A 22,656-nucleotide genomic window follows, 5' to 3' on the forward strand; every position below is an offset into this window, starting at 1 on the left:
ACGTTGCTAACCTGGACTTTTCCCCGAATTAGAAAGAGAACTAAAACATTTCTGGCGTGTCTGTTCGACAAAGTGGACGGAATATTAATCACTAAACCAGTGAAATAACAGTATTTATGCTTCCTCGTGAAGCTGCATACAGTTTTTGGGAAGCATTTTCCTTTTTTTTCCGGTTTACATCCGCGGGGTTTGGCGCTGCTAATGCGCGCGAGTTTTCAAAGAGGGAGAGTCGACGTCACGCGTATGTTCAACAGGCTAGTTAGCTGGCTAACTTGTGTTAGCTTCTGATTTTAGAGCTTACTCCCCGGAGAAATGCTCGGAAGTTTTTGTTAAACTCTGCACTAGCAAAAATAATCGGCGTCTACAGATACAGTTCTGTGTGAAAGGGTTTTATGCTTTGGTTAATTTAAAAAAGCAACAAAGTTTTTTTTAAAATCGCTGCTTTATAATGTAAACATTAGCATGGGCAGCACTCAACAGCATCTTAGATGAGCTACTAAAAAGAACTTCCAAGTTTTTACCCCCTCCACTTGGTAAGTTATTAATATGCATAGCTGCATGTGACTGCAAAAATTAAATTGAACATACATTTTACTTATCTTTTAAGTCAAAGCCTGACTACACTGTTCCAGCGTCTGACCAGCCTGTTTGCTCTTCTTTCCATGCAGGCAGTGCAACATGTCCATTGATTTTGACAGCGCTGCCCTTCAGACTCAACATGAGGAAGATGAATACGACCAGGAAGACTATGCAAGAGAACAAGAGGTGCAAAGCACAGCATGCCACAATGTTGGGGGACCTATTTTCCTCAGATTAATATTCGTCTATTTGTGCCATGGTTATTTATTTGGATCTACATGTTTAAATGCATGTAGATCCTGCATCTAATTAGATAACTGCATCTAATTGTTTTTTAAATCCTGTTTCAATGACTATACATTTCCACTTTTAGGCCAGTTAGCAGCATCAGGTACAAAAGTTCATACCAAAAGAGTTTTTAACATGTTAAAAAGAAGATTAACAATAACACAATAACAGTAATAATAATATACTACTATAACAGAAAAATACTGTAGTTATTAGAAATAAAAATATTGGATTTGCGATCCCACGGATGTGCAACTGAATCGGATCACTTTGTATTTGGTCATAGTGGCCACAATTACATTTGGAGGAATTGGGTGGAAACTTTAAAGGTTTATAGCACCATTCCTGCTGTGATGTACGGAGTTGGCTGAGAGACTTTCCAAAACAGATGGTGTTGATGGAAAAGACAATGCTGGTATTGGTCTTACAAATTGGCATTAATCAAAAGCATACAGCCAAGACAGAAAGGAGTTAAAGAATAACAAAATTAATGTTTTGGATTGGCTACTCTCAGTTGCATAGAAAAAAAACATTACTGGAGGTGAAGAGGTGAGTGTAAGTAAAATAGCCTGCAAACCAAGGAAATTATTTTTAAAATGGCATCGAATTAATGTACGAAGCTTTTGGAGCTATCTGTCCATTGTAAATGTACTTCAGTGTTTTTCAAACAGAAATGTCAGCCTACTATAAAGTATATCCATGTACTTTACAGTAAATGTAATCCCCAATTTGTTGAAGCTTCTTTTGTATGAATTACTACATCTGTGCAGCCGGTCCAGTCACCATGTGGCTCTGCTGATGTGTTAAGGAAGTCTGGGTTGCCTTAATGATGACTTTCAGTTCATCTGCATTGTTGGGTCTGCTGTCATTTAGTCAAACACATTGGTATCAACACCTTTGATTTAGGTAGTGTGGGCAGGTGTTAGGTTGTCCTGGTAAAATGAAAGTGTATTGACATAAAAATGAGATAAAATTGTGCAAAGAACAACTGTAGAAAGTGAAATTTGGCCTGTAGTGATAACAAATTTTGCTGGATGATAAATTGTCCCAGAAGTTATTGCAATAAATGATAATACTGCTGTTTTGAGACCATTTTCAAGTAATACAATCTATCTATATTTAAAACTGGAACTGGAAGACATTTTAAATATCCAAAATAAATAATATAAAAAAACATCAGATAAAAAATAAAATTACCTATGTAGTCTCTGTACACAAAATGTTTCTTAAAATTTGAGGGAAAGTTTAGACTAACACCAGACTGAACACATTTGTCCTCCAGTTTTTGGTAGAAAGACAAAAAAATGATGAATCATGAAAATAGAAATGATTGAGCTCGTTTTAATTTATCATGCGATTAATTAATTGATTTATTGCTATAGTCCTAATGGGGGAAGCTCTCCACTGCTGTTGGATTGTGATTGTAAATGATAAATCTGTCATGTTGTTCTCTGCTGTTTGAATAGGGCTGTTTGTAGAGGCAGTAAAGTGTTCATTGTTTGAATTTCAGAAATCGCAGCTGAAACTCTCATGTGCCCACCTCCACTTAGCGCTGCTCACACCCACAATCTGTTACTCCATGTGTCTGAGCTGTTATTGGCTGGGCCGAGGGGCCTCCTTCTAGGTGTGTCACGCTGAAACTCGCTCTGCCCTGTGGCCTCCCTACTTTCTCCCCACTCTTGACCCCGTTTGAGCTCGAGTTCGGAGGGAAAAAATGTTGCTGAGCTGCTTACTAATTAGATTCAAAACTAACTTCTTCCCAGTTCATTGTAATCTACTTATTATACACAAACTGGTCAAGGGAAACTCGTTTGCTGCCAGTAACTGGGACGCTTCTGCTCCATTTAACTCTGCTATATGTTTTTTTCCTGAACAATGGAGGTCTTTGGGAGCGAAACGCAGTGATGTCACAGGGAGCCGACAACATGCCGGGCGCTCTTTGAATGTTTCACACAGGAGGTCATCTCCGCAGATATATTAGGCTATGCTGGTGGTATTGACAGAAGCGGTGGATTTTTTTTCTAGATGTGTAATTGTGGTGAAATGGGTCCTTCAGTCGTGGACACAGTCGAGAATTTGAGGAATATTCAGGAGTCTTTGTGGGAAGTAAGTCCAGTAGGTTCTGCTTGTTTCTGAAAGCCTGTTCTCTCATGCAAAAGTTTCTCCGCTTGTTTTTTAAAGGTGTAAAAATGTATAAATAAGGCATTTTTCTTACCGATTCAAGTACAAATGTTCACATTTGAAAAACTCTGGTTAGTTTGTTGAGCGACTATCATTTCAAAATAAATACATTTTTGATTTATTTTCAGAATCTTCATAAAACAGACGATCAAAAAAAATACTTTCTGTCACTTATGAGAAAACAAAGACAGTGCGGCCTCTACTTGCTGTTTCTCACGTCCTTGTTGATCTCTGTTATTTCTTTACACTGTTACTTCATAACTTTGTTGCTGAGCAACTTTGCTGACTAATTTCCATGTGTTTTGTCTCTGCAGCTGCACAAGCTGCTCACTGACTTGCCAGATGACATGCTGGAAGATAGCAGAGACTCCTCCTCCCCCGAGCTGGAGTGCTCTACCTACAGCAATAAAAACACCGGCAGCAGGTAACACGTGTTTCTTTTCACTCATCTGTCCAATCTGGAGATTTTCAGAAGTGGTTGAGAGTGATTTTTTTGTTTTCTCTCAGCCCACAGACAAAGTGGAACCAGGACTGGTCTGATCTTTCGCATCCGACCTCCCACACACAGGTTGTCTTACTTTGTGTTTGTATTAAATCTACGACCGAAGCGATTAATCGCTCAAAAAATCATCAAATTAGTAATTGATTCATTGTTAACTCTAGTGTTCACTCAAACAATAAACTCGGAGCAGTTATTCAGCCAAAACTATACAAAAAACACAAACATTTTGCATTTAATATGGAGATATTTGTACATATGTTCTACCTTCCAGATTTATTGCATTTTAGGGAATTTATTTTGTTGTATTAAAAAGGAACTAACTTATTTTTTTGCTTCTTTTCTTGTATTTGTAATACTGTATGAAAAAGACAAAAGTGGACAAATTAAAAATCTGCCAATCTGATGAATTCATCTCTAAAATAAGTGTTGGTTGCAGCCCTAATTAGATCATTACTGTTCAATATTCAAAGTAAATTATATAATGATCAATAACGCTGTTGCTCTGAAGGCCTACGAAGTCGACTTTGATCATGGCTCGCATGATGAGTATGCGTACCGGGACAGACCCGCCCACGCTAACGGAGCCCTGCCTCAGAATCTGCCTCCCGGCTGGAACCCGGGTCGCCACTTTGCTCAGGAAAATCGAACCAACATGGACTCAGATGATTATGCAGAGACCGGGGATTGTTCTGCAGAATGTGACCCCCGGTTGTTCCCTGAAAGCACCAAAAGCAATCTGGATTACAACGGCGATGGAGGCTACGGGAGTCCGCAGTGCCATGGCGACCACAACACCAGAAACCATTTCCAAGTGAGTTATCCGTTTTTGTCTGGAGAAATCCTGAAATTTTTGTTTTTAGTTCTGCTATGTGCATTAATAAAATGTTTTTCTTTGTTTTGATCCTCAGAAGTTGACCTCTGGACCAGGTGACCATGGCAACAATCAATTCAAGGTCAATTTTAACCCCCAGCATCCAGCACTTCAGCCCAAAATGTTAAACCCTCACAGTGCTCAGCAAAAAGATCAATTCGAACAGCTACAGAGGGAGTTTCTTGATTCAACGCAACGTAAGTTTCAGTAATCTTTGGTTTGATTCTGCATTAAAAAACTGTTATTATTTTCTTGTTTTTTTGTTTTTGAAGTTTCAATGTTGGTAAAATGCTGAGGATTGAAAAGCCTAACCAACTAATAGCCTACCGTATTTTCTGGACCATAAGGCAACGTTAAAACCCTTTAATTTGATCGAAAAGCGACAGGTGCCTTAGAATCCGGAGTATTTTAAAAATACTGCTTTAGTTAAAGCTGTGAATAATCTTGGGATTCAAATGTCTGTGGCGTTTCAGAAACTGCAGACAGGGAGAAGGTCGCCCAGCTGCAGGTGTTAAACAAAGCTCAGCAGAGGCAAATCGAAGACCTGGAGCAGAAGCTGGAAGATTCACGGCGAAATATGAGATACATCGAGCATCAGTTTGCAATTGTCAAAGGTTAGTTTCACTTTGTTTGTCTTCACACTATGAAATATATGTGACAATAACCACATACATGAGAGTCTGCTGTTAATTTTACAGATGAAAAAGATGGTCTGGCGGTAAGTTTCAGGGAGTCGAGTCGATTGATTGAAGAAGCAAAGAAAGGAGAGGCTCAAATGCAAAACAAACTAAAGGCTCTGGAGCAGCAGGTCAAGATCCTGAAAGAGAAAGACCAGGAGGTAAACGTTTCAACATGCTGCTGTTTCACTTCTTCATCTTTACTGCTTATTGCTTGGTTTATTTGATAATCTTTCATCAACAGTCATTAAACTGTACAACAATGTATTAGGACCATTATAGATGGAAAAAGGAGACAATTTTTGCCAAAAAACTCTGAAATTTCAGAACTTTTCTTAAAAACAATTCTGAGCTTGAAAAGTTGAAAATCTGCTCAGAAATCTCTAGAAAAAATTTCTAGAAAAAAGCCAGGAAGTTTGTAAGCTCCAAAAGTAAAACATTTGTTGGAAAAAACATTTTGAGATTAATATGAGATGTTTTCTGGAACAAAAATGTAAAAATTTCTGAACTTAAAAAACGTAAAATAAACGTGGAAATTTTGAGATTAATCTAGAAACTTCCTCGAAAAATCGGCTGCAATAGCCCATGAAATCTAGAAAATTCATGAGATTAATTAAAAAATTTCTGAACTTAATCTCGGAACTAATTCTGAGATTAACTATTGAGAATTTCTGGAAAAAATCTTTTAAAAAAGTGATGTTTCAAGAAACTTAATTGTCAAAATTTCTACATTTTTTGGGGGGTTGGCAGAATTTAACTACTTTTTTCTGTCTGTCAGCATATTAGTGGCCCTAACATGCTGTCGTAAAACTGCTAATTTTGTCATTTAAAATTAATTTAAGTAGCATTTATGAACTGCAGTTAAAAACTATACCTTCTAGTAATATACATGTACATTCTGTAATTTAAGCTGATATTCTTTCTTCCTTTGCTTTAAATATTCTGCCATTGAAATCATTTGGAGAATAAATCAGGTCTTGTGTTTAATGCCGAAGCTTTTCGTGTTGCAGAACATGAAGAAGCTGAGGGCTGCTGATGCTGCAGTGGACAGCATGAAGCAGCAGATGCTGGATCTTTGTCGCTCCGACACGCTGTCCAGATCGCGGCAGCAGCATGACAGGGACCTCGCCGTCATAAAGGAGCAGCACGAAGCGGCGCTGCTGGCCTTGCAGCAGAAACTCGACTCCACCTCCCAGGCTTTGAACGACCAGGTGAGTAATTTTATTTAGAACTATTTGCTCATCAACGATTTGTGCAGAACATCATAAGTATGGTTTTTGTGCTGCTCTTGTTTGCTTTCTTGCTTCTAGATTGATGTTAGTCAGAAGTTTCAGCAGCAAGTTCAGCAGCTGGAGCGTCAGAGAGAGGAAGAGCAGCTGGAGAGAGCCAGAATCGTCAATTCTCTGAGCCAGCGCCTCGAAGAGAGTCAGCAACAATGTGCCAAGCTGCTGCAGACGAGTCAGTAAAGAGTTCAGATATGTGCTGGGAAAAGTATTTACACCCTCACAGATTTCTTTCTTCTGAGACATAAAATCTGCAAATATCAGACAAAACTACTATGTAAATATAAACTGAGGTTATTAAGTTATAATTTTATTTATTAACAAAAACTTATTGTCTCACTTTCCTTGTTAAATTGTGAATTTCCTGTGATTTAAAAAAAATTTCTATGAAAACTGAGTTACATTCTGGCCTGATTACTGCCTGACTTCAACAAAACCTGCCTGACAGCATGAAGTAGGCTAAAGACCTCTTCGACCAACACATCACACTCTGATCCAGAGAAATTCAGAATCAAAGTTGAAATACGCTTCAAAACACAAACTCTTACTACACTGAAAATGAGACAAACTTCAAGGATTCAGACTAGATCTATAGGCAGATAAGTTAACCTATAAACTTAGAAAAATGTCTTGTAAACTTAATAATCTGCCAATGAAACACTTTCATCAATATTAAGGACATATTTACTTAAAACAAACTCTTTACTTGTTGAAACGTTACTTTTAACTTAGTTTGTCTTATTTCAAGTTTACTGCAAAATATCTGCACTAGAAACTATCCCAAAAATATTTGGCAAGATTTTGTGTTTTTTCAGCGTAATCGTTAACTAGTGTACAAAAGCTCCAAAAAAGATAGTTTGCTGAAAGAATTAGATGATTAAAAGTAGCCAAAACTGTACAAAAATATAACATTTTGCATTTATAATAAAAAAAAAAAAAACTAAACTTTTTTCTCTATAAATATGTTTGTTTGTTTTTCTTCAGATTCTGTTCAGGAAATGAGTCAAATGCAGATCAAACTCCAACAAGCTCAGTCAGCCAAGACGCTGAGTGAAAATATGAACAAAGTTTTACAGGTTTGCTTTCCATTTATTTTATTTGATTACAACTAAATTACTGTTAAAGGTTCTCCAAAGACAGGGCTGTGTAAACTGGCCAACCTAAACCTTTTTTTGCTCACCTGAAAGGAGGATATGGCTGAACTGAAGGAGCAGATTACGCTGTATGAATCTGCACTGAAACACGGCGTTATAGCGTTTGACTTCAGTAACGACTGGGAGAACCAACTGTCTGAGTCCTGCATGGATCTGGGATTAAAGAAACCCGAAAGGAAAAACGGGACAGTTCACAGGTAAGCTGCGATATTTGGGATTTCAACCCTCAGGGGTTAAAACAGTGTTTCCTGAAATCTGTTAACATTACTTGAATTTTACGTAAAGTGCTTGATATTCAAACTGAAGTTTTGTAATGATTAAAAGCTAAATTAGGAAGACAATCAGAAGTTGAAACCTTGTATTTTCAAACATCTACTTAAAAAAAAGAAAAAAAGAGGTATTTGTTACGACTGTCTGAAGTTAAATTGAACTAAACTTTACTTTTTATTACCAAAGTTATTTGTATTTGCTAAATGCCAGATAATTGATCAAGAATTTTATATACATATATATTCTTTGGGTACCTAGCAACAGCCAGTGGAGTAACTGCCAGGCAGCGCAGCAGCAGTTTCAGGTTCCTCCGCTGCTCCTCATAACTGCTTATAAATGATAAACAACAGTGTGTAGTGAGAACTGTGGATAAACCAGGAATGGTCACACCACCAGTTTGGCAGCAATTCAGACATTTAAAACAAACACAAAAAAAATCAATAATTGTCGATATCGACTGATATCAAATGTGTTTTTCAGCCAAATCGTCCAGCCTGAGGTTGGCTTATATTTTATATATAAAACAATTATTAAAATTAATGTTTTGTCACATGTTTTTAAGAAACATTTAAAAACATAATATTTTATTAGATTTTCAAGCTATTTTTTAGTTAAATTATATTGTTTTTATCTCTATCTGTGGAAAAGTTTGAAAACTTACCTTGAAGAATTTTTCAGTTTTACTATTGAAAAGTGACCGAACCCTGCAGACGTAACATCAGATCTCTTCTGTTTGGTACTCGTGAAACTTACAGTTTTCCCTTTGCCTCTTCAGCACCACCATGAACCACCTCTCCGACTCGAAGCTGCCCAAAGAGGAAGCGCTGAGGCTGCTGCGTGTGGAAATGCAGCGCTGCTTAGGATGTTTAAAGGGAAAGAGGCAGAAGATCAACCAGCTGCAGGAGGAGCTGCGGCTCGCTCAGGGTCGCATAGGAGAGCTGGAGGCGCAGCTGGAGGAGGCAAAGCTCTGCTCTGCAGTAAGGGCTCCCCCTGGTGGATGCTTTAGGGATTAATCACCAGATTGTGATCCTGTATTGCATAATCAATCAGTGTATTTTAAAGAGATTTTACATGACAGAACAACAGAGTCATGCAGAATAGTGAAGTGTAATGGAAGCAGCTTTTTTATTTTATTTTTTTAACAATATTTGTATTTAGTCCGTCTGAGTCTTTACATTTGAAAAAAATTGGTCTTCAAAAAAGGACTAGTTAAGACCAAAGCACCAGACTGCAAACTTTTGGAATCCAGTTTTTGATTGCAAGAAAAGAGAAAAATTATAAATTATGCAAATGGAAATTTTAATTATTATTTTTGAATAGACAAAAGTCATTTTGTAGCAAAAAGACGTTTTGGGATTGAAAAGGTTCCTGATTATCTCATGAGAAACTTAACAAAAACACTTTAACTAAACAGCTTTGCACTGCAAATGATCCTGGAAGACTTATGACTAACAGAAGTTATTCTTGTTCTGAAATAAATAACTTTTGCTCCTCAGGCCAGAGAGACCAGCCAGAGGAAACACCTGGACACGACTGAAGCCTCTCAGAAAGAGTTGAGATCACAGGAAGAGACTCACCTGCTGGAACAAGTGGAGGTTGAGTTTTGTCCATTTTCTTTATCTTCTTTGGTTTATTAAAGACAAAATGTTAAGTCTGTTTTCTTGTCAACCTGTAGATGCTTGAAAAGAAGAATCAAGAGCTGAAACAGAACGAGGAAAAGCTGAAATCTGCCAACTCTGAGCTGTGCACCAAAATGAGAGAAATGATCCAAGAACTGGATCAAGAAAAGCAAGAAGCTGCTCAGAGGTAAGACCCAAGACAAGATGGGTGTATTTATTTATCTGCTGAAACAATTAATCGTACTTAATCGATTATTTAAATAATCATCAACTAATTTAGTAATTGATTAATCATTTACTATGGCAATTTGCTGAGAGAACAACAGAGTCAGAGCAGGAATGAAGCTAAAACTGCAAAACATGAACATTTTGTATTTAAGATTTTTTAAAAAATCATTTGTTTATAAATATATTCTACCCAAAACTACTCCTCCAATTATTGATCAGTTAATCCAAAAAAATGATCAAGCATGCACTAAAGGAATGTTACGTTGCATTTCAGGCAAAAACATGTTTATTATTTAAAAAAGTAATTGAATAATTTGTTTATTTGCATCTCTCAAAGTACTTGTAATACAAATTACTTCTATCTGATAAATCGTAAGAATAATCGATTGCTAAAGCAATCGTTAGTTGCAGCCCTGATATTTATGAATCATTTGCATGTTTTTTGTGTAGGACTGAACGGATAAATCAGCAGTATAGAGATGATGTGGTGAACCGGGTCAGAACAGAACTCCTGCTAGAACACAACGCGGAGGTGGAGCAGCTGACTGCACAGCACCAGCAGCAGATTCAGCAGCTGCAGTGAGTCTCTGTCCCTAAAACTGAAATCTGGTCTCCTTTACGTATCGCTTAGCGCACCTGTTTCAACTCCCTCCACAGAAACCAGCTGTCAGACGTCAGCGATAAGATGTTGGCTGTGCAGGAATGTTACATCTCTGTGTGCAAAGACAAGTGTTTCCTGGAGGAAACTCTGCAGAAGAAACAGGAAGAAGAGAGTAGTGAAGCGTTGGAGAAGCTGAGGGGTGAACTGGAGGCTCAGCATCAGGCCGCCATGCTGAAGCTTAAAGAAGACTGGACCAAAGAGAAACAGGCTGAAATCCAGCAGGAAGTGAGCTGCCATGTTGCTTCCACTGACGCTAAATGGAAGAAGGAACTTCAAAAGGTCTGAAACAATTAATCGTGATTAATCGTTTATTGAAATAATTATCAACTAATTTAGTTATCGATTAATCGCTAACATAGTTAATCAGGTTGGGTGGCAGGGCAGTCATTCATCCAGCTCCCTGAATGTCATGTTTTTAAGTTAAAAAATGTTTAATGTTTACAGGAAATGTGAAAATATCACTTAATAATCATGTGTCATTAAAAGATGGGAAGATTAATTCCTGAACACCAACTATAAGGTCTTAAAAATGAAAACATTTTAAAAAGACTTAACTAAATAAAAAATGTTTAGCCTGGCGGCCCGCCAGGCTTATAATACATTAGGGGAAACCCTGGTATGTTTTAGCTGTAGATTCATCGTTCGCTACAAAAAAACAAGCGTAAACTAAAGGAATGTTTTGTCATTGGATTTTAGGTAATACAATTTTTATTTTCTTATCTAATAAAGTAATTGAATTATTTATTTGTGCCTTTCAATATATTACACTTTTTAAGTCTTCCCATGAAAAATCTAGCAGTTTTGCTATCCGATTGTCAAAAATAATCGTTATTTGCAGGCCTATTTGACTTATAGGCTCACCTACCTATTCTGACTGAATTCAATATGTTTTGTTTTGTTGGGGTGCAGAGAGAGAAGACGTGGGTTCAGAAGCTGGAGGAGGCCAAGAAAGAGAGAAGCGCTGCTGAGGTGAGCTGCCAAACAGATGAGCTGGACGCCAGCGGTCGGGCAATTTCTGCTGAGGAGCTGGACTCCAGGCTCGCTGCCCAGAAGCAGCAGCAGCAACTGGAAGCTGACAAAATGCAACGCAAAGCTGTGGCGGAAGCCAGGAAACAAATCCAGAGAGAGTTGGAAGAGAAACACCTGAACGACATGGCCAAGCAGGTCAGGTTTTAAAGCTTTATTTTACACCAACCGGGATTCATTTGTAGGTTGTTCTCAACAGTAATCCTATAAACTGTTGTACTTACTTGTTTAGCTGTTATTTAAATGGTAGAGCTTAGTGGTAGACTAAGCACAGATTTGTGCTTCAGGTTGAAGGGGCTGTAACCCGAGCCTACAGCCGCTGGATCGAGGATCTGTCTTCATTACCAGAATACCAAACTTTACTCCAAAGAGAAAAAGAGAAATGGGAAGAGCTGCAAGAACAAATCACAAAGAACAAAGTAGGAGAAACTTGTTATTTTTAGGGTTGCGACTAATTGATTATGACAATTAATCAATTAATCTGATATTTAAAAATTGGCACATTTTGGATTTTTCATCAAATCATTGAGCCCATTTTATACAATATTAAAAATGCATTAAAATATGCAAATAAACAATTCAATTCCTTTTTGTGAATAAGATAAAATATTTTTGTGAATGCTTGATCAGTTATAGCAAAAACAAATACTTTACTGTTTAACATCAATGCATATCAGGTTCATAAACCTATCAGGTTGATTCATTAATTGCTAATTAAGAATGAACTATTCTTAATTGACAGTTAAGAACAGCTAATTCTTAATTCATTTTGATGAACAAAATTAAGAATTAGCCAATTTTTGTCCCTGAATTTGAACAAGGGGAAGTTAAATCTATTGCAAAATGTCCAGTTTTGGCTTATTTACTGCTCAGACTGAGTTTTTCTTCCAGCAAATAGCCATATAGATATATTTTTTGAATCTGCACTCTCCAGTTAGTTAATGATTAATCGATTACTAAATTATTTGACGATTATTCCAGTCATTATGATTCCAGTAATCCTATTAATTGTTTCAGCCTTCGTAAATATGAGTAGTGGAAAGAAAACCATCTGGTTATATATATGTCAGCAAATGTCCTTTTTTTTGAGTTTGTGTACTCAGTTAATGATTAATCAGTTGCTAAGTTCATCATGATTAATCAAATTAATCACTTCAGCCCTAGTTATTTTTGTAATTACTGTCCCTGCCGTTTATCCTCCTCCTTTCATACTTTTAATATTAAATGTTTTAATAAATTTTCAGGTATCCCAGGCCTTGCAGAAAGCAGAGGAAGAGTGGCGTAAAAACCGAGTGGAGCAGCAAAAAGCGGTGGACCTTCAGGAGGAGCTGGCAGCTCTCAAGAGCCAGCTGGAGCAAGCTGGCAGAGAGCAAGCCGCCCTGCTGAAAGCGGAGCTGGCTGCAGCCCGAGCCGCATGGTTCAGAGACAAACAGCAGGAGATCTCCATCATCCAGGCCCGACACGAGCAAACCTACCAAACCAAGCTGCAAGAGCAGTGCAAAGACCTGGAGCAGGCTGTGCAGGAAGCCAGAGAAGACGCTGACCTCCAGAGGAAGGAGCTGCAGCTGCAGCTGGAGGCCAAGCTTCAGCAGACTCTCAGGACACGAGAAGAGGAGTGGAGGCGCCAGTATGAAGAAAAGGAGCTGGCTGAAAGGCAGCAGAGGAAAGAGACGTTTGTATCAGAGCTTCAGGCGGCTCTGGCCCAGGCCTCTTCCCGGCTTCTCAGGCCTGCTGAAACGGAGCATCAGGAGGCCGAGGACAGCAGAAGAGCCAGTGGATCCTCGTCAGAAGCTACAATCACAAACATCATTGAAACATCGTGCAGAGACATGATGAGCCGAGCGCTATCAGAGGCCAAGAAGGAGTGGAAGAAAGTAGGTTTTTGTTAATTTGTTACAATTTTTCTGAAGTTCTCAGTTCAGTTCTCTTATAGTACACAAAAGCACCAGGGTTGAAACAATTAATCGTGATTAATTGATGATGACAATAATTGTCAACTAATTTAGTAATTAATTAATTAAGAGACTACAAAAAGGCCAGTTCCTGGAAGAACAACCCAGTCGGAGCAGTAATTCAGTCAAAACTGTACAAAACTATAATGTTTTGCATGTAGGATGAAAAACTTTGTTTGTAAATATGTCCTTGTCAAACTTCCTAAAAATATTTTATCTTCCTTGGAAAGTATTTTTGGATCTTATGAAAAGCCCACTTATCTTTCTTTTATTGCTCCCAAGTGTTTGTAGTTTGCAACAAACTGAATTTATTTGCTGTTAATTTCCGATTGTTATTTCAAAAAGAAAAGTTAACATTTTCACTTTTACAGACGAGCGAAGAAAAGCTCAGCTGCATCCTGAAAGAGAGACAAGAGAAACACACAAGAGAAATCAACAAAATTCAAGGTGTGCACTTGGACGTAAAATATTGTATTATTTTACACTTTTTACTTTCTATCATGACTGCCTGTTGGCTCCAGGCTCTTTTGCTCAGAGGAAGGAGCAGTCTGGCTGCAGGAAGGGATGCGCTGAGAGTTTGGGAAAGCTGCAGAAGAAGAATCAGGAGCTCCAGAGACATTTAGAGAAAGCCTGTTGTCAACTTCAGCATCGCATCCGTGAGCACAAAACGGCCATGCAGCGTCTTCGAGGTACGTTTAAGTGTTCGAATTAAACTCTTGTCATGAAACCCTGAACCCAAAATGACTCTGCACCTCTGTTGTTTATTTATTTGTCCCTAATGTAGATGAGCATGAAAGCAGCATACAGAAGCTGAAAGAGGAACATCTGCAGCAGCTGGAGGAAGTGAAGAGAGCTAATGCATCTTCAGGGTTTGTTGTTCACATCCATCCGTCCATAATATTCATTATAAACTATTTTATTTAATGGAAAATTATGTTTTCCCTGTAAATACTGAAGAATATATTCATTTGGGTTCATTTTATCAAAACAGGCTGGAAAACACTTAATAAAAAGCCTAAGCAGTATTTGTCGAACCTTCTTTAAATGTTTATATTAACTATTAAGTGTAAATATATTTGTTTATTTTTGAGTTTTGAACAAACAGAATCACAAACATTCGGTGTGGCATTGAAGTGAGCAGATATTTAAAACTGAAGTTCAAAGTGTAAATATTGAGCAACATGGCCGCCTCCTGAACTGCCAGGAGCAACGTAGATCCACACAACTCAGACTTCCTTTCTGGATGAGACGTAATAAGAAACTAATAAACATTAATAAGGATCTCTGGTCAGAACTAACAATCGTATCATTTATCGTGAAAACTTTCTTATCATGTTAAGATTTTTGATTTATTGTCCTGATAAATTTCAGCGAATGTTTTAAAAAAATGACTAAAATGTTAATTTAACAATTTTTTCCTCTTTTTTTGCATCAATAAATATGAGTAAATTTTAAAATATAATTAATGTGCAGTTTAATTATAAAAATCAAGTATTTTGTGTCCTGAAGAAGCTTTTTTCTAATATAAATGTTTTCCAAGAACAGCATTTATGCTTGTGGTGCTATGCAGTTACTTTAAAAAAGCAATAAATAATTTTTTATAATCAGTTTTATTGTTATCACAAAAACCACAAAGTATTATGATATTTACCCTGACATTGGAAACACGGCAGCATCATGCTGCGGGGTGATTTCCTTTCGCAAGGTCAGAGAATCTGCAGAATAATCCTAGTAGAAACATTTTTATATATTTAAGTTTATTTTTTCTTCTTAGAAGTTTGGATCACCAGCAAAATCTTCAGCAAGGCCTGGAAGAGATGAAGCAGCAATACCTCGTCACCGTGGAAAAGATCCGAGGTTGGTGTTGAGTTTGACACGCAGAAACTTCCCCCCGCGTTCGCAGCGACAAACAAACGAACCTGGCTGCGTTTCTGCCAGGGGACATGCTGCGCTACCTGCAGGAGAGTCGAGAGCGCGCGGCGGAGATGATCCGCAGCGAGGTGCAGCGAGAGAGGCAGGACACGGCCAGGAAGATGCGGCGCTATTATCTGACCTGTCTGCAGGAGTTACTGGAGGACGGGGGGAAAGCCACGGGGCAAGAGGCTTTAATTGTCCCGAACTTGTTCGCCTGCTGCAGTTTTGCTCCTCCGGCTAATTGTATTGATCTTCCTGTCTTCTGCAGAGCTGAGAAGAAAATAATGAGTGCTGCAAGCAAGCTGGCAGCCATGGCTAAAGTGCTGGAGACCCCAGTAAAAAGTAGCTCTGGAAAGAATTACTCCCTACCAAGTAAGTCTTAGATCAGGAAAACTGCTTAAGAGCAAAATTCACATTTTACCTGTTTTTATATTTCTATTTGGATCTCAGCTGCTTCTGGAAACTTCCAAAGAGTTAAAAAAAAACATCTGGTGGGTTTTTGGCAATAAGTTTATGTTTTTTGACTGTTTCAAAAACCTCTTGATTGTTGAGTCACATTCCATGGGCACTGCGTTGTTGCCTAGCAACTTACACAGTGCTCCGCCTGTCACCTAGCAACCCGAGCGGAGCTCCAGCACATTTTGTCAGCTGGTTGTACCGCCGCATAATGGCTGAAGGAAGAGACAAGCGTTTTGTTGATTTTCCATCTATAAACCACTTGCTGCTTTCTTATTGGTTGTGCGGGAGGCTCTACTTCTGCTTTTCACAGATGTACAGTTGAGTTGGGGGGCGTGGCCAGAAGCAGCTTATTTGGATTTAAAGTGACAGAGACCCTAAAAAGTTTCATTCTCACAGGAGCTCAAAACTAAAATCTCTATCTGAGAATGATTTTGTTTCACCTCAGGCTGGTTTTCATCTGCAGGTTGTTCGACAGGCGAATCTTCCGGCGCCGTTGTTGGCGGTCCAAACAGAAGTTCAGGTTTCCATAGCAACCTGGCGACGCTAAATGAACTTCCTGATGTGAGACCAGAGTGGCAGCCCCAAAGGGAAAAGGTTTCTGCTGACTCAGGTCCCAGATCAACCGCAGCATTTAGGACCAAACCTTTAACCCGCCAGGACTCCGAGGACGGCTCCGTGACGAAGCCACAAGCCTTCGATACGAAGTCTTTCCCTCACAAGCCTCCCCAAGCCCACGTGGGTTTCACCAGTTTGTCTGCCAGGTGGAAAAGCGCCGAGTGGTTTCTGCAAAGAGGCGACTCCAGCAAGGCAGAGTTGGCGCTGCAGAGCCGGCCGCTCCCCATCCAGGAGGCTCCAGTCAGAGAGGAGAGGCAGACCGACTGGAGCCTGACCAGCAACGACTCGGACAGCGGCCCAAACGCAGCCAGACCGCGGCGGAAAGCCAAACCGCTCAGGCCTTTTTTGGCAAATTCAGCTTCTGATGCCGACATAGGAGCACAAGGAGTCGCCACTCCGGACGATTCCGACCTAACAGTGTACAAGGAAATCCCAAAGCAATCACCTCAGAATGAAAAGAACAAGAAAGCAAAGCAGAGTCTGGCCAGAGAGCCGATCTCCGGCTCAGACGGCGACGTTTTCTGCAGGCCGCCGTTCTCTGAGCTGAGGCAGCGGCAGCAGGACAGCGGCTTCGACAGCCCCTTCCACCTGCAGAAATAATAGAGGGGGGACGAGGTAAAGACATGTAGCTTAATAAAATGTGCCTTTATTTCAGTGTTATGTTTACATTTAAAACAATGGGAACATTCTTCATTAGACTGCAAAAACAAAATCCTGTCATCAGCGTCTTCGTTTCTACGACGGCGCATTAGGGCTGCTGTTGATGGAATAAAAACTCAAAAATTTGGATGTCAATCTCAGAAATTTGTGAGCTCCAAAAGTTGACAATGTATTCACATTATTTATTTATTTTGATGTTAAGCTGAGAAATTCTATGGAGTTTGAAAAGTTGTTTTTTCTAGCGAGGTTTTTCTAGAAAATTTTTGAGATGAATCTAAAAATGTTAGTTTTTCTGGCAAATTTCAAAGTGAGAAATTTCCAAAATTTTGATATCAATTTCAAAATTTCTGAGATTTTTCCAAGACATTTTCAACTTTTGAAACCCAGAAACTTTCTAGATTTATTCTGGAAAATTTGAGATGAATCTCAACATTTAAATTTTTTTTCTATACTTTAGGATCTTAGAAATTTCTGAGATGTTTTTTTTATTTCTGAAATCAAACTAAAACAAATTAGAGTTTTTTCTAGAAAATTTGAATTTCTTTTTTTTTTTAGAAATGTTGAGATTAATTAAAAAATTTTAGAGATTTTTCTTGCAAATTTCTGACTCTTGAAATTGAAATTTCCAAGATTATTTTCTAGAAATTTTTATAAAATTAAATACAAAATTTTTGAGTTTTTTAGTAGTAAATTTGAGACTGAGAAATTCCCAAGATTTTCTAGAAACTTTCTGAGATTAGAGAATTTTTGGTGGACATCTGCTCTTCCCATTTTTTCCGTTTGCCGTCACCTTAATGCGCTGCATTCAAGTGCAAATATTTTAGGACAGCTGAAATCTGAAGAACCAGAAATGACCAATGTTCTGCCTAATAATAAAACTTTCTCTCTTTGTTCTACATAAAATGAACAAATCAGATGTTCTGGTGGAGCTTTTTATATAACTTAAACCACAATAGCAACAAATAAATTTGGAGAATTTGACATGAGGCTTTTAAAACAAAACTCTTCTGTTTTCTGTTGGATTGCATAAAGTTAGCAGGATAATAAAAAAAGGCTATTTATTTATTGGTGAGGTTGTATCTTTACATTTCAGTTAAAGACTGAAAAATAATGAATCACAAAGCAAAATCTGCACGACATTCATGTTCATAATGAGTTTTTGCAAAGCTTTGAACAGTGCTGTGCATAAAAATAAAATAATCCTGCTTATTTTACCCATTTCATAGATAAAATAGGCAGAAAGAGCCTCCGCTGCACATTTATGACTCAGTTTATCTCATCACACGTTGAGGTTCTGCGCTGAGCCAAAGTAAGGGAAGTTTTGTGCTGGATAAAGCAGATAAAACTTGTTAATTATTGACCGGTGGAGTTGCTGCAGGCCAGAATCAGCCTCCAGGCTTCATTCTGTTTCGCATCACTGCAAAACTAATCTCATTTGCCACTGATTTTAGCTTTGCATTCGCTAAGCTGCTGCGATTTCTGCATTGATCCTCCGTTTTTGGTCACAATAAGAAGCATTTGCAGCAGAACTCCGGTTCCACTTTCCCGTCTGCAGCAGTGAATGTTCATTTTAAAGTGCCTCTCCAGACAAAGTGTCGCCGTAGCTTTAGCGTGTGCCTTTCTTTGTTTAACTTTAATGAAATAACTGCACTGTTGAAATATCCGCCAAAAAACAGATTAAAACACAGAAACTTATTACACTCCTCATTTTTAATGCTACAGTTGGGTCAGTTCAAATAAAATCTTGTTTTTTAAAAGGGAAAAAAGTAGAATTTTATTTTTAAAAGCAAAACTGTGAATATTTTTGAATATATTTTTTAAACTCCATGCACAGAGAAATGTCTGAAAGACACAAAATGGCAGCTGGCTCTGACTAAAGGGCTTAAACTGTATAAACTCCCAGATATTCAGGCTCTGCTTGTTTGTTTGTTTGAAACATGTTTTTATGTTCATGCTTGTGGAATGTTTTATGTACAAGACGAGCTCTACATGCATTATAATTGTTTCTGTATTTATATTTGTCATTTTAATAAATCTTGACTTATTTCAGACTGAAAAGATTTTTTTCTCTAAGACCTAAATTTGGAAGATTAAATTATTTTAGCAACAAAGAGCCGAGCCGCACCGGGATCCTCGGCCTCTGAACAGCTGATCTGTTTTTTCTTTCTTCCTTTTCAGCTCCTGTCAAAAGGGCTTAAATTAATATTTATATAGTTCAGAATCCAGTATGTAAGGATTCCTACAGAATAGGATTAAGGCCACAGCAAGAAAAATAATCTGCTTCTAATCTCTGAATTCTGAGGGGGACTCTGAATTTTGAAACTGAGAATTAAAATCTGATTTTCTTTTTCTTTTAAAAGTCTGATTTACAAATTCTGAGAGTATAATTCCAAGATTAATGTAAAAATTCTGGGATTAATGTCAAAATTCTGATTAAAAAAGGCAGAATTCAAAGATTAATCTATAAATTCTGGGATTAAAGTCAGAATATTGAGATTGATGTAAAATTCTTTAGATTAAAGACTTAATATAAGATTAATGTGAAAATTGTGGGATTAAAGTCTTGATTCTGATTTTGAAATAGAAATGTGAAAATTCTATTAAAGTAAAAATTGTGAGAAAAGAGATTAATGAAATTCTGATAAGATTGATACAGTCGATGTAAAAACTCTGATGTTACAGTCAAAAGTATGAGGGGAAAAAAGACATAATAGAGAGATTTATGTAAAAATTATTATATTAAATACAGATTAATTAAAAAAATCTGGGATTAAAGTCAAGACTCTAATTTTAAAAAGGCAGAATTCAAAGATTTATGTTAAAATTCTGGGATTATAGGGAATTTTGAGATTAATGTAAATGTTTTGGTATTAAATTCAATATTCTGATATAAAATCAAAGTAAAACTTACAAAAAAAAGAGAATGATGAAATGTTAAAATTCTGAGGTTAAAGAATTGAAAGATTATAAAGCAAAAAAAGAACTGTAAAATTTTGTCGGTCAAAATTGTGAGAAAAAGAGAATAATTAAATAAAATATCAGAATTCTGAGATTAATGATAATCCTAACTCCTAATTCTTCTCCCTGTCCTGATGACTGATATCATTTCATCATTAGAAGAGAATTGCAGACGCATTGTTGGTTATTTCGATTCGCTATTTCCAGTTGCTTTTTGTAGTTTTTAGGAATGCTGTAAATCTTTCTAACATTGGAGAACAAACTGTACCTCTGACCTGCTGGACATGAACCCGACAGAACCGTCAGGGTCTGACCCTTTGACCTTGGACCTCATTGGAGCTTGCCTCACATTTCCAGCGATGTTGACTCAACGCGAGTCAGCTAACGTCAGCGTTCCGGTCATAAACTTTGGCACATATTTCGGACTGAACCAGATCACGAGCGCTTCGGCTGTCGACTGTTGGGAAAGGGAGATGAGAAACTGGTTTGTTCTGGAGTTTAGACCCACTGAGAACGGCGCCTCTGAACCCGCTTATCTTCATCGTTATCTAAGTGGTAAAGAAAAAGAAAGAAAAGCTGTGGTTAAGTACACACAGTGCTGTGAAAACGCATTCCCCCATTTTTATCACACAGATTGATCACGTTTTAGGATCAATTTTGGCCCAATTACTGCTCACTTTTATTTTCTTGTTACATTTGCAGTAAAGCTAACAACATTTCGGAAAAAGAATGCAATGTTGACAGGAAAACAAGTCTGAAGATTGACAGATTATCTTTCTCATACCAAACTGTCATCACATTCTTACAGTTTTAATTAATATGTAAAATAAAAAAAAAAACTTTTTTTATAATAATTACATAAATAATTGTTCACCTCTTCTTTTTCAAACAGGAAGCTAATTATTTTGATTTTGGTTTTATATTCACATCTCATGAACCACTGGTTGCTTGTTTTCTTTGTTTTTATAACCCTGTTTTAAATTTAAAAAAACAAACAAACACTGCTGCTTTAACGGCATGTCGCAAAACACACCGGAAAGTCCACCTCCAACTGGTCTAGTCAAAGTTTCGGCTTAAATCTGATTTACAGGGCACTACTGCTCAGAAATCCTCCAATTAAAAAATATGGCTGGACAAAAAAAAAAGTAATTTCTGCTGACGTGATTTTGTCTCTTTAACTTCCTCTCCAGTGAACCCCGCTGTTATCAGCCCTGCTGCGCATGGACTCTGACTGAAGCTAACCTCTGCTGATTGATTTTCATTTTACCAGCTGATCTGTTGGAGCACACTGGACTCTGCAAGACTCTTAAAGAGACAGAAAATGTAGAAGAACTGAGCAGGTTTTCTTTATTTGAGTCCATTTTCTGGTGATTCGGCTGATTTTATGAGCTCTAAAAGTTTTTATTAAAATGTTTTGAAGTGAAAATGTTTTAGGTTCAGCATGAATCAGATTCTCTCCCCCAAACTTGTTTGATTTATTTGTATGATTTTTCTTTCATTTAGTCTGAGTAATATCAGCATTTGCACATACAATCATTTCCCCATCTAATGACGTCATCAGTACAGTAGAATTATTACAAAACACTTTTTTGCTCTTTTTTCTTTTTACTTTTATTTGGGTAAAATATTTTCTACTCATAGTTAACTAAACTTTTCAGTTTTTTGAAACGTTTATTTTCTTCCATCTCATCTTTATTTGCTGTTTTGTTGTTGTTCTGTCTTATTTAGTCGCAATAAATGTAAATAAAGAAGATGGCGACCAGAACCAGACATTCAGAAAAAGTTTGTGTTTTTTTCTTCAGGCTTTGCTTTGGAGATCAGAGGATTCATCTCTTCAAATCTGACCAGGCTGTGACTCTGTTTTCACCGGGACTGGTTCTGGTTCGGAGAACAGAAGAAGCTTTCGGAACATTTGGACCCTCCCAGTAAATCAGCCGCTGCGCGCGCGGAGCCACGCCCACCGCGCTGCGCATTTCTAATGAGGGTTGCCATGTGCGCCGTCCAGCGGTTTCTGCGTCTGTCTGGGAGATTATTGCAGTCTTTACCTGCAAATGTTGTTTTGGTGGCGCAACTTTGAGTTTCCCAGCTTCACATTTGCACTGTAAAAAGTAACACTGCATGTTTAATTGAATTAATTTAACGGTTTTATATTTTTGGGCGCAGGAGCTTCACCATCTGAAAAACATGGAAGAACCACAACCACAACGATTAGTTAAAATGTTAACTATATATTCACTAAATAACGTATTTACTTTCTTTCATGCACACAATGTATGTGAATTGGAGTGAAACACTGCAATAAAATAAACAAGGGAGGCTTTGTTTTCTTTCAGGATTTTAGTTAAATAAAAACTGAAGCCCCCAAATAAATAAATGAGAAAAAAAAGACATTTCTGAGTTTCAAAAGTTGAGACTTTTGAAACTCAGAAATTTCCAAGATTTTTCTAGAAATTTTCTGAGATTTATATATTTTTTTATTTTTGAGTTTTTCCTAGCAAATTTGCAGCCCACAGATTTTTCTAGAAAATGTCTGAGATTTTCTGTTTTCCTCTGTTTGTGTCTCCAATGGTTCCCATATTCTAGTGTAAGTGGAACCAGATCTGACCAGATTCAGACTGATCTTACAGAAGTTCTCCTACCTGAGTATCATTTCTCTGGTGGTTCAGTTTCCCAACAGGTGGAGCGGAAATCCAGCCGATCTGGCAACTGGATCCTCCCCCGGATTGAAGGAGGGACCAGCGGGCCAGAACCAGCTGAGC

General features: G+C 37.7%; 1 protein-coding gene across 2 annotated transcripts; it reads left to right on the plus strand.

Annotated features, from left to right (window-relative positions):
• The first annotated feature begins 39 nt into the window (after positions 1-39).
• Positions 40-22,014, plus strand: cep152 (centrosomal protein 152). Of its 2 annotated transcripts, XM_055027840.1 has the most exons (28): positions 40-533; positions 669-765; positions 3,363-3,472; positions 3,556-3,616; positions 4,059-4,361; positions 4,459-4,618; positions 4,895-5,035; positions 5,120-5,259; positions 6,109-6,309; positions 6,409-6,556; positions 7,366-7,457; positions 7,569-7,732; positions 8,581-8,782; positions 9,302-9,400; positions 9,481-9,611; positions 10,103-10,231; positions 10,310-10,592; positions 11,223-11,477; positions 11,627-11,758; positions 12,584-13,213; positions 13,663-13,738; positions 13,813-13,980; positions 14,076-14,160; positions 15,066-15,148; positions 15,230-15,386; positions 15,474-15,577; positions 16,128-16,894; positions 21,700-22,014. In XM_055027840.1, the coding sequence occupies exons 2-27, from the start codon at positions 679-681 to the stop codon at positions 16,877-16,879; spliced, it is 4,893 nt and encodes a 1,630-aa protein (XP_054883815.1). In that variant the 5' UTR covers positions 40-533; positions 669-678; the 3' UTR covers positions 16,880-16,894; positions 21,700-22,014. The 2 variants fall into 2 exon arrangements, with proteins under 2 accessions (XP_054883815.1, XP_054883806.1); XM_055027831.1 differs by lacking the exon at positions 21,700-22,014 and having other exon boundaries at positions 16,128-17,320.
• The last annotated feature ends 642 nt before the right edge of the window (positions 22,015-22,656 follow it).

Source organism: Poeciliopsis prolifica, unplaced genomic scaffold, assembly GCF_027474105.1.
Source record: "Poeciliopsis prolifica strain line A6 unplaced genomic scaffold, Auburn_PproV2 SCAFFOLD001, whole genome shotgun sequence".
Classification (NCBI taxonomy): Eukaryota; Metazoa; Chordata; class Actinopteri; order Cyprinodontiformes; family Poeciliidae; genus Poeciliopsis; species Poeciliopsis prolifica.